The following is an 11,045-nucleotide window of genomic DNA, read 5'->3' on the forward strand; positions in this document are numbered from 1 at the left end:
CCCATGCTGGGTCCCAGGGAGAACCCTTCCTGGGACTTTAGCTATATCTATAGGGAAGATTGTGCCCGCTTACTGTGGGAGTTGAAAATTAGGTAGGATACAGCCTGATACCGCTGCTACTCATCCTGCCACCATCAGGGGAGGATCTGAGAATGAAGAGAGAAGAGCAGACACCAGATTTTTGATGCCATTTGCATACCTGGATCCAGCCATGCCCGAAGGCATTCCTCTAGACTTTTACTCAGCCAGTTTCCATCACTTGCAACCTGAAGATCCTGACCCACCAGTTGCAAGATGATGTATTTAAAGCAGATTGCATGGCACATTGCCTGCTCCATAACTATATGGGGACCGTTACTGTTATTAAGACTCAAGTTGTCAAAGTAAGATGTACCCAGGGGCCCACGCGGCCAGAGAAATGGTTATCTGGTTCCCAGGCCCCTGGCCATCACCACACCTGTGGTCACAGGGACCAACCTGGCCTGGCAGAAGGTACTCACCCTCCTTTCTCTGGCCTGCAGTGTCTCCTCCTACAGGGGACCGGGTGAGGAGAGGAGGAGCCCTTCGGGCACTGTCAGCCCTTGGCCCCTCCTGTGGCTTCCGTGGGATCATCACGGTGAACTTGTCCCCACTGGGGGCTTCCTCTTGCCTCTCAACAGTGTCCCAGTCCTGCCAGGGAAGGGGAGGAGAAAGCCTGTTTGGAGAGCAAGGAGAGAGAGCCCAGGGCCTGCACTCCCAGCATGAGATGGATAGATGGAAGGAAAGGGAATTGACATTGCAAGAGCACCTGCTGTATGCTCAGGACTGTGCTGGGCTCTTGGAAGGTGTGAACTCAGCGAAGGTTCAATCAACCCTGTGCAGTAGGTATGTCCCTTGGTGCTAAGAACTTGCCCAAAGTCACACAGCTAGGAAATGGTTTATATGGGAGGGGACTTGAATCCAGGGTAGTCAAACTCCGTGTGGTAGGAGGGCCTTCGAATAGCGGTCCCTGCCCCAGAGACACCCCCAGGATCCAGAGAGAAGTAGGTGAGTTCAAAGTCTAGCCCCAGGGGCTTTCCTGGTGGTGCGGTGGTTAAGAATCCTCCTGCCAATGCAAGGGACACGGGTTCGAGCCCTGGTCCGGGAAGATCCCACATGCCACCGAGCAACTAAGCCCGTGCACCACAACTACTGAGCCCGCATGCCACAACTACTGAAGCCCACGCGCCTAGAGCCCGTGCTCTGCAACAAGAGAAGCCACAGCAATGAGAAGCCCACACACCACATTGAAGAGTAGCCCCCGTTCAACAAAACTAGAGAAAGCCCGCGCGCAGCAACAAAGACCCAATGCAGCCAAAAATAAATAAATTTATAATAACAAAAAAACCCCTAAAGTCTAGCCCCACCACTTCCCAGATGTGTGGCCTCAAGTAAGTCACTTCCCTTCTTTGAGCCTCAGATTTCTTGCCCCAAAACAGGGACATAAAACTCTCCACCTCAGAGTCGGGTGGTGAGCCTTCCTGAGACAATGCCTGCAGGGCTGGGTCGTTTTATTCTGAATCTTATCACTTTCCCCTGGGGTCTCCTGGATAGCCGGCCTCTTCTGTCCCGGGACAACACTTTGAGGGTCGCATGTCCCAAGAAGTTCCCCTGAGTCTCCTCTTCTCCTGGCTAAATGGCCCCCCGCCCTTGCCAGGCCCTACAGCCTGCTCCCTTTCCTCTGACCCTTGGAGATCCATGCCAGGGCTGGCCATGGGCTTAGCAGTGTGTGACCAGGGCGGGGCCTAGGTCCAGTCCCACTCCTGATCTGGGTACCACACCCAACATCCCGGCCCTCCGTGCACTGAGAGTTTTTGGCGGCTGCAGCCCGTTGACGATGCACGAGCTCCCTGTCAACGGAAACACCTGCCTCTACCTTTTCATAGCCAGGCCCTCAGCCCCCTGGGCTGGCCCTGCAGAGCCCCCGGTCCCTCCCAGGTGCATGGTCTGGGGCAGCCCAACATGCTGGCTAAGGCTCCAGAGGACCTCGGCTCCGTTCCCTGTTGTGAGAGGCTCAGCCCCGTCTGGGGGTTTGCGTGGGACCCCAGGGCTGGCCCAGGGGCAGACACCTGCTCTTGCCCTGGCCTCCCGCCCCCCTCTCACCACGGAAGACGAGTCGCTGGTATCATCAGGGGCTTCGCAGTCAGGGCTGGAGCTGGTGCCAGAGTCAGGGCTCTCGTTGAAGTTGCCGCACAGGGAGGAGGCCAGGCCCTCCAGGTAGGGTGCTGCCTCGGGTTCCTGGCTCCTGGGGGTGGCTGTGAGGCCCTCTGCAGGGAGCCCTGTTGATGGGCCCCTGGGAGAGGAGACAGACCCATGACTTTTTCCCTCAAAGTGATGGGAATTAAGGAGTAACACCCCACCACCACCCAGGTGCACACACACCTCACTTTTGAGTGGAGGAGGGAGCTAACACCGAGGGCTGCCTGTGTTCTGCCCTTCACGTGGGCTGCCTCGTTTAGCTCCAACAGCCTCCCTTCGAAGTGAGTGTAAAGATTCCCATTTTACAGATGAAGAAACTGAGGCTAAGAGAGGTCAAGGGACTGGCCAAGGTCACAGAGCTAGGAAAAGGCAGAGATGCACTGTGAACCAGGGCTGTGGCCTCAACCCCCACCATGTTACTGGAGCAGGAGAGAGGACCCCAAGCTCTGTAAGACTAAGACAGAATCATGCTGGGCTAACAGGGGGCTTTGAGAGGGAGCAGGGCTCCAGGGGCAGTGACAGGGCCACCGGTCTGGATGCCAAGGGAGGGAGCTGTAGAGAAAGCCCTGCTTTAAAGAAGCCAGTAGGTTAGAGCTGGCAGTATCCCCAAAAAATGACCCACAATGGACACCAAGGGGGGAAAGTGGTGGGGAGGTGTGATGAACTGGGAGATTGGGATTGACGTATATACACTAATATGTATAAAATGGATAACTAATAAGAACCTGCTGTATAAAAAATAAATAAAATTCTAAAATTAAAAAAAAAAAAAGAGTGACCCACAAATTGGCCTATGAGACAGAAATGAGTGATGACTCTTAAAAGAGGTCTGTGGTCAAATAAGTTTGAGACATATTACACTCTTCTCCTACCTTCCCCACCCAAAAGCACAGTGCATGCTAGCAAACTAAAAGCTCTGACAAGTCCTGCAAAAACAATATTCCAATTTGTTTATACCAGACTTTCTGAAACATATTTGACGGCAGAGCTGTTTTTTGTTTTTTGTAAAATAATGCCTACCTATGAGGAACACATGTTCGCAAAACAATGCTGATTTGATTCAATCCCTCTTCTTTTTTAAACAGGGAAACTGAGGTATAAAAAGAGGGAATAACTTGCCCAAGGTCCCACAGCCCATCAGGAAAGGATGGCTGAAGCTGGAACCCAGGTCTCTAGACCCTCAGCCATGTCCTCCCAAGGCACCATGGCCCCAAAGAGGGACTTCGGTCCAACTCAGGCCCCGGGGTGGAGGGATTCCAGAGCCTAGGGGCAGTGCATGGTCAGGTAGGTGGGTGATAAAAAGCGCCCCTGGGTGCTGAGACTGTTTAATCTTTTAAAGCAGTGCAAAGGGAACCAGGAAATGTGAGTGGGCTGTGGGCCATGCCCACTTCAGGGTGGGTGCACGCGCTCCATCCCCTGAGCTAGGGCCCATGGAACATGCCCACTGCTGCCTGTACCCAGGCCGAGTGGACTGACCATGTGACCCACGACAGCAGCCATCACAGACGGAGGCTGCCAGCATGAAGGGGTGTGGGGTGGGGTGGGTGAGGGCATCCAACCCCGGGAACCCCTCCTCAGGCCCCAGGGTTCTACCCACCTTTCAGGCCCTGGCCCAAGGCCCGAACCCACCACAGACTGGCAGTTGGAGGTCGAGGCACCGAGCGGGTCCTCAGGGGCGGCCGGGCGGCGCGGCAGGTCGCAGTAGGGCGCCTCAGCACTTGGAGGGCTCCCGGGCTCCTGAGACAGAGTCGGAGAGGAGGCAGCTCGTCGCCCACGTGGGGGCTCCCCTCCCCCTGTGCAGCCCCTCCCCCCACCAGGCAGTGTGGAAGAGTCTCCAGACAGCTCCTCCTGGGACCTCCACTTCTCAGGGAGAGCTGTCCATCAGACTGGAAGTGCTCCTTGGGGCCCAAGCTGGGGGCTGGCAGAGGCACAGGTTATGTGCATGTGCACATGTCTACAGGTATGTGTTCGTATAAATTCCTGCGTGTGTGCAAGTATGCGCATGTGCACGCATGTGTGTGCATGTCTGGTGGGTACACTGATGTGTGTTTGCGTAAGTGCATGGACGTTTGTTTATATGTGTTTATAAACACGCGCATTAGCATACCCACCTGACCTGTGTACACGAGCAAGCACGTGTGTGTCGGCACATAGGTATGAGTCTGTGCCTGAGGATGTGAAGGGCACTAAAGGATCCAAAAGGGTCTTCTGTTGCCAGAACTCAAGGATGAGGAGGGAGAGGGAGGAATAAGCTAGTCCGGAGGATGAAGGAAAATGTCTGAGGCAGGAAGAGGTAGTCTGAGGGAGGAGGAGATGGGAAGGAAGACCTTGGAGAAAAGGAGAGATGTGCACTCCTAAAGGAGGGCCAGGGGCCTCCAGGGCTGGAAGGTCAAGGCTCCAGGGGTTGGGGTCAGGGCCCCCGAGCTGGCTGAGGGTTTCTCTCTCCCTCCTGCCCTGAGCAGGGCCACACCTGCGAAGGCTGGTGCTGGGCTCACCCGGGGGAACGGCTGCTCGCCTCCGGGAAGGCCCCCCCATTCCTCCCCACCTCCCAGGGTGGCAGGGCCCTCCCCCCGGTGAGGGGGACAGCGGCCACGGCACCCTGCACCCCGCCTCCTCTCGGATTACCTGGGCGGCGGGCTCCGGCAGTGGCGGCTGGCGGCTGTCAGCACCCTCGTACCCGGGGGGCTCCAACTCAGGCCCCCACGCTGCTGCCCTCCCAGGCCCCGACTCTGGGCCGAGGTGGCGGCAGCCGAGGCAGTGGAAACCTTAGAGGGGCCGGCTGCGGGAGCAGGGGCCCCTCATTACTGTTTCATAAGCCGGGGCCCAGCCAAGAACAATGCAGGACATGAAACCGCAGGAACCCGATCCTCGTGGCTCACCTGAGAGCGGGGCCGGGCGGGGGCCTGGGCCCGGGCTCCCTGGGGACCTTGGAGCCCAGAACCGGGGCGGAGGCCACAGCCTGGCCGCAGCCCTGGGGTGGGCACAGAGTCTCCGGGTTCCAAGAAGGCCGCCACTCTGGGACCTGGGCAGTGCCAAGGAGTGGGGCTGGGGTGTCTGCCGCGCCATCCAAGCCAGAGAAGGAAGGCCCTTCTGGATTCAGTTTCGCCCCCTGCCCGGGAGCCAGATTCTGATCAGCGCTCCATAGCGGGAGGTGTCAGATCTGCAGCCCGGCCTGGCGCCTTGGCTACCCTGGGGACCTTGCCGCGTGAATAAGGAGGGAGCGGCACTCTGGGCATCATCGAGGGGTCCCAGCCCAGCTGGGCCCGGCAGGAGCCTCAGCCTGTCGTGGTACCTCCTCCCTGCCTTCACCTCCAGCCCCCGTCACTACCCACCATCCACACGAGTAGGCCCAGCAACTAATCCCCAGCTCTGATTTCCTGTCTGGCGGGTCAGCACGGGCTCTGGCCTCAGACAGTCATCAGGCCCAATCCTGGCGCCTCCACTTCCCAGCTGGGTGACCTCAGCCCAGTGACTTCCCTCTCTGAGCCTGGTTTCCTCATCTACAAAACGGAGGTGATTAATGGACCCACTCCCTAGGGGTGTTATGAGAATTAAATGAGTTAATATGAGTAAAAGGGCTTAGAACACCGCCAGGTCTGTACATCTTAAATATAATAAATAATGTAAAAACATTCAATAGAATTTTATTAGTGTTAAGTCAATAAAATGTTAAAGACACTTAAGAATAGATGCATTGAAAAGGAATGTGTGGGGCCTGGCATACAGCAAGACCCTCCCCTCTCCATCCAGAACCTGGCCATGACCTGGTCTAGGCTGTGTGATTTCCAGGGATAAGCCCTCCTCACACCTCCCAGCCTGGGAGACTCAGCTGAGAGCAGAGCAGAGATGCATCCAGAGCCCAGGATCATGGGGAACTGGAGCAAGCTTCTGCGAAAGGTTTGCTCTGTGACCTGGGGCCCTTTCTGCATTTTCTTTTTCTTTCTTTTTTTTCCAAATAAATTTATTTATTTATTTATTTTTGGCTGCATTGGGTCTTCGTTGCTGCGCGCGGGCTTTCTCTAGTTTGGGTGAGCAGGGGCTACTCTTCAATGCGGTGCGCAGGCTTCTCATTGCGGTGGCTTCTCTTGTGGAGCGCGGGCTCTAGGCGCGCAGGCTTCAGTAGTTGTGGCACATGGGCTCAGTAGTTGTGGCTCACGGGCTTAGTTGCTCCACGGCACGTGGGATCTTCCCGGACCAGGGCTCGAACCCATGTCCCCTGCATTGGCAGGCAGATTCTTAACCACTGCGCCACCAGGGAAGTCCCTGCATTTTCTAACATAGGTGAAGATGTCAGAACTGGCTCTAGCCCCAGGTGATACCTTTATCAGGCCCCTCAGGGATGAGTGTGTGCTGGAGTGTAATTAAGGATCTGGCTGGGGGATGCTTTTCTAACACACAGATTTTGGGACTCTACGTGTTTGAAACTGTTCATCAGCGCCAGATCCTGATGACTTGAAAGCCTCTACCTCCTGCAGAGGTCTGGCTCCTGAGCTCCTCATATTAAGTAAACTCCTCTCATCTCCAGTGTGTCCCCCAGGCACCTCCCACTCACCATCCCAAACAACTCCAAACGGGCCTCCCATTCCAAGAACTCTGCCTCAGAAAATAACACAGCAGTCAGCCATGTTCCAGCCTCTCCACGTTACTCATTTACCAAATCCTTTAGATTCTCCTATTCAGTTAGTTCTGAAATGTGTCCATTTGTCTCCATCTCAAAATCTCCAGCATCAGGGACTTCCCTGGTACTCCAGTGGTTAAGACTCCATGCTCCCAATGCAGGGGGCCTGGGTTCAATCCCTGGCTGGGGAACTAAAGTCCCACATACCGCAGCTAAGCCCGTGCGCCACAACTAGAGAAGCCCGCGTGCCGCAATGAAGACCCAGTGCAGCCAAAATAAAATTAGTTAATTAAAAAAAAAGTCTCTGTCACCTCTGATATGAGTAATTGCACTTTTTCCTCATTGGTCGCCTTGTTCACTCTCACTCCCTGCTGTCCATTCTCTGTCCTGCAGTCAGAGTGACTTCTGAAAATGCAAATCTGATCACATCACTCGTCTGTTTAAAATCTTTAGTGGCTGCCCATGCGTCTCAGGAAAAAGTCCAAGGTTCTCAGCATGTCCACAAGTCCCCACAGGCGGTGAGACCCAGCCCCCACCCCATTCTCCATCCTTGGCTTCTCTCCACCCTCCAGTGTGCCTCCTCCTTGCTGCCTCAGGGGCTTTGCACTTATTGTTCCCTTCCACTCCTCTTACCCCAGCTTCACTGGTGATGCCCTCCCAGCCCTTACCAAGCAGTTAAAGTAGCATTTCCTTCGAGAAACATTCCCCGAATGCCCTATCATTTACCCTCATGCCACTTGCTGCTCCTTTACAACATTTATCACAACCATGATTAAAAAATTATTTGCATGATTACTTTCTTAGTCTCCATTTCTCTTGCTAGACTACAAGCCCATGAACCAGGAACTGTGTCTGTTCTATTTGTCACTGTTTCCCCAATATCTAGCATAATGCCTGGCACATTTTAAGCACCAATTCAATATATGTGAACACATGAGCTGGCCCAACTGGTCTCAACTGGGAAGTGGTGGGACTGAGACTAGAACTCAGACCTGTCTGAATCCAAGCTTCTCCTCCTGTTCCAGGCTTGCCATCTCCCCACCCACCGGGAGAAGGTCATTGGCATGGGAGATGGACTCAAAGGGATTTCAGGCAACTGCTCCCTGAACTTGGGGGTGAGGGTAGGGGAGCTGTTTTTGGAGGTATCAGGACAGGTAGAAAAGAATCTCCCAGGTTGACTCTTCTGGTCGGGAAGGAGGAATAAAGGAAACGAATGTGTATCGAATTAGCCACATGTGACTTGGGCTAAGCAGGGCCAGATGCCCTGGGTGAGAAGACTTGTTGCCCCACTTTACCCATTAGGAGAGTGAAACCAGAGCAGTCAATGACCCAAGGTCACACAGCGGGTAAATGGCAAACCTAGGACTGGAACTCTGGTCTGCTTGGCTCCAAAGCTGAACAGCAACTCCCTTATAATGGCCACCTCTTAGAGGCTAATGCCTGCACGGAGATGGCGGCCAGGCTCAAGGGGAGCCTCGAGTCTCACTGAGAATGACACAGAGCCATGAGGGGGTCAAGGCTGCAGCGCCCTTGGAGATTCACAGTCCCGTGCTTCGCATAGCTCTGGGTTTACTCGGACCAGGGCTTAGCCTGAAACCTCATCCTTCACAAAGCGAGAAAATGCCTCCCCTTTCACTCCTTCCGTACCTTCAAGGACAAAGTCTCCAGTGGATGTGTGTATCTTTAATGGCTAACACCTACCAATCTCCCTTTTTAACAGAGAGACAGCAGGGCTCAGGCTCAGAACCTTGAGCTGACAACACTCTCTAGTTAGAATTTAGTGACATTTCTGGGTTGGTTTTTTTTTCCTCTTTTATTCTTTCCTTTGAACCTTCTATATAAAGAATATGATTCTAGTTTTCTATTTGTGGTGGTGATGTAAAGTTTTGTTTTAATATAAGTGAAAAAATGCGTATTGATTTAATGGACAGTACGGTAAGTAATAGGTTATATGAGGCTTGGCAGAAAATCATAAGAGCAGGAGGAGAATAACTGGCATTTGGGAAGCATTAACATGGTCCCACTCATTGTACAGACTGGGAAAACTGAGGCTCTGACCACAAGGAAGGTCAGTGTCTGAGTTCAGCTGCAAGTTAGTGGCCCAGCCAGGCACCCCCATCACAGACTCCCCTGTCCCAAACCACTACTCAGGAAAGCCTGCCTACCTGATGCCTTGCTCTGTGGGCCTCCTCAGGGTGGAAGCAGTTTTGACAGCATCTCTGGGCAAGCACATTAGCTTCAAAGTGGTCACAGGGGGCATTCCCAGCCACCCCCTCCATATCAGTTGAATCAGGCCAGGGCAGCTCCTGCAATCCGATGGTGGGGCCTGGGAAGAATTAGGGGTCGGGGGGAGGCAAAGACCAGCTGACTGGCTGGCAGCCCACCCGGACTCCAGCCCCAGCTTGCCCCCAGACCGCCAAGGACCGAGGAAATGAGGTTATCCATCAATTCTTTCACCTGTTCACTTATTCACTCAACAAACACTCATTAAGCACCTCCTGAGCACCAGGCACTCTGCCAAACATTTGACACGTGATTTCTAGTCGTTACTGCAGTGTTGCTCAAAGTGTATTTTGAGGACCCTGCACTAGACTCAGCTGAGCTGCTCATAACATGCATATCCCCAGTTCCTTCCCTGATCCACCCAGCCAGAACCTCTGGAGGTGAGGCACTCATACAAGGCATTTATACAATGCATTTTATACATGTCTCCTAGGCGATTCCAATGCACCCCAAAGTTTGCGTACCCTTGCCTTACAGTTATCCTGCACTGTAGATAAAATTAATGCTAATTTCAGATGAGGCAACTAAGTCTCACAGAGATTCCATAACTTGTTCAAAGGCCCAGTGGCTGAACTGGATTCAAACCCAGTCTTTGTGCCTCCCCATCCTCTCAGAGGTGGGCGTGAGGGACACTGGATCACACTGCCAACTCACACAGGTCCCTTGGGAAACCCTGAGAGTGAGGCAAGTGGCCAGCCAGGTATTTTCAGAACTGAGGACAAAATCATGGATGAAAGTGAACAACATAAGGTCACTCTGCAAGTCTGGCAGAGCTCAGCCAAAGAGAACCCCTGGTGTTGTGCTGAGCACAGGGCTCTTCCTCTGGGCGCCACTGAGGGCTCCAACCCCATGCCCTGGCGGGGCGGGGGAGCCCCGTCAGAAGAGTGACTTGAAGATGCTCTCCTCACCCCAGCAAGCGGGGTGGGGTGAGAGGAATCCATATCCCCAAACACACATGCACCTTACTGTGACCCCAGGTCGTCTGCTCATACCTGTCGAGTTTCCTCCAAAGCGTCGCAGGGGATCTGGCCTTAGTTGCCAATCTTGGCGGAGAGCTGGGGAATTTCACATCCTCCCCTGGGGCAACCAGGGAGAAGATTCCTGGCTCCTTCACCATCAAACCTGAGGAAGTGGCAGGGCACGGTGGAGGTTGGGGGCACCACTGGCACTTCAGTGGCCCCGGGGTCTCCAATTCTCCCCGAGCTGTTATCTCCCTGCGTCGTTCCCTGTTCCCAGTAGTGCAGAGAGTAGGCATCCGTCCTGCCCAGCCTGGGCGGTTCCTTCCCAATCCCGCCACATAAAGGAGCAACGCCTCGGACTGAGAAAGCAGCTTAATCCCCTGTGGGCGGGTGTGGGGTGCTCTTATACACATGCCCCTCACTGCTCCTGCTTCCCCCTCCCACCCCCAACCAATTGGCAGAATCCTTCTCTAAAATGCACTTTAGGTGTGGATATAACAATGAAAAACCTTCAGCGGACATGCATGCCCCACCCGGGGAATGGACCCCTGGACCTCCCTCCATCCAGCTAGTCAGACAGTCCCTCCTCGTGTCCCTCAGCCCTCTACCTTTTCCCACTAGCCTTTCCTCCCTCTCAACCTTTCTGCTCGCGGTACTAACCTCGGCTCGGGTTTCCACACACAAGGGGGTGCTGGGGTGAGGTGCCAGGGGTCACAGCCTTTCTATTTTAACAATGAATCAGAACGTTGCCTTGAAGGTGGACGAAGACCACGCCCCTGCCGCTCGCATAGGCTCTTTCTAGGTGCTTCATTTACATGAAGACCTTGGGATTGGACAACCCGAGGGCAAGGGGCGGGGCAGAGGCGGGCGGCGCCCAGATGCCTCGGAGTGCCAGACCCGCTGCACGCTCAGCCCGAGCAGCAGTGGCAGGGTTCCCAGGGGGTTCTTGAGAGGGCTGGCACTGGCGG

General features: G+C 54.5%; 1 protein-coding gene across 4 annotated transcripts in view; it reads right to left on the bottom strand.

Moving 5' to 3' along the window:
- TRIOBP (TRIO and F-actin binding protein) overlaps positions 1-10,887 on the bottom strand; it is a 58,824-nt gene extending 47,937 nt beyond the window's left edge. For 3 of the 4 annotated variants that reach the window (XM_033866085.2, XM_073788197.1, XM_073788199.1), the window contains exons 1-6: positions 10,738-10,887; positions 10,111-10,240; positions 9,001-9,161; positions 3,815-3,954; positions 2,122-2,311; positions 501-669 (exon numbers count right to left, since the gene is read on the bottom strand). In XM_033866085.2, the coding sequence (XP_033721976.1) occupies positions 501-669; positions 2,122-2,311; positions 3,815-3,954; positions 9,001-9,114 (613 nt within the window). In that variant the 5' untranslated portion in view covers positions 9,115-9,161; positions 10,111-10,240; positions 10,738-10,887. Of the gene's footprint in view, positions 1-500; positions 670-2,121; positions 2,312-3,814; positions 3,955-9,000; positions 9,162-10,110 lie in introns of all 4 variants that reach the window. The other variant, XM_033866088.2, reaches the window with a different exon arrangement.
- Positions 10,888-11,045: the final 158 nt, after the last annotated feature.

The sequence above is a fragment of the Tursiops truncatus genome, chromosome 11 (assembly GCF_011762595.2).
Source record: "Tursiops truncatus isolate mTurTru1 chromosome 11, mTurTru1.mat.Y, whole genome shotgun sequence".
Classification (NCBI taxonomy): domain Eukaryota; kingdom Metazoa; phylum Chordata; class Mammalia; order Artiodactyla; family Delphinidae; genus Tursiops; species Tursiops truncatus.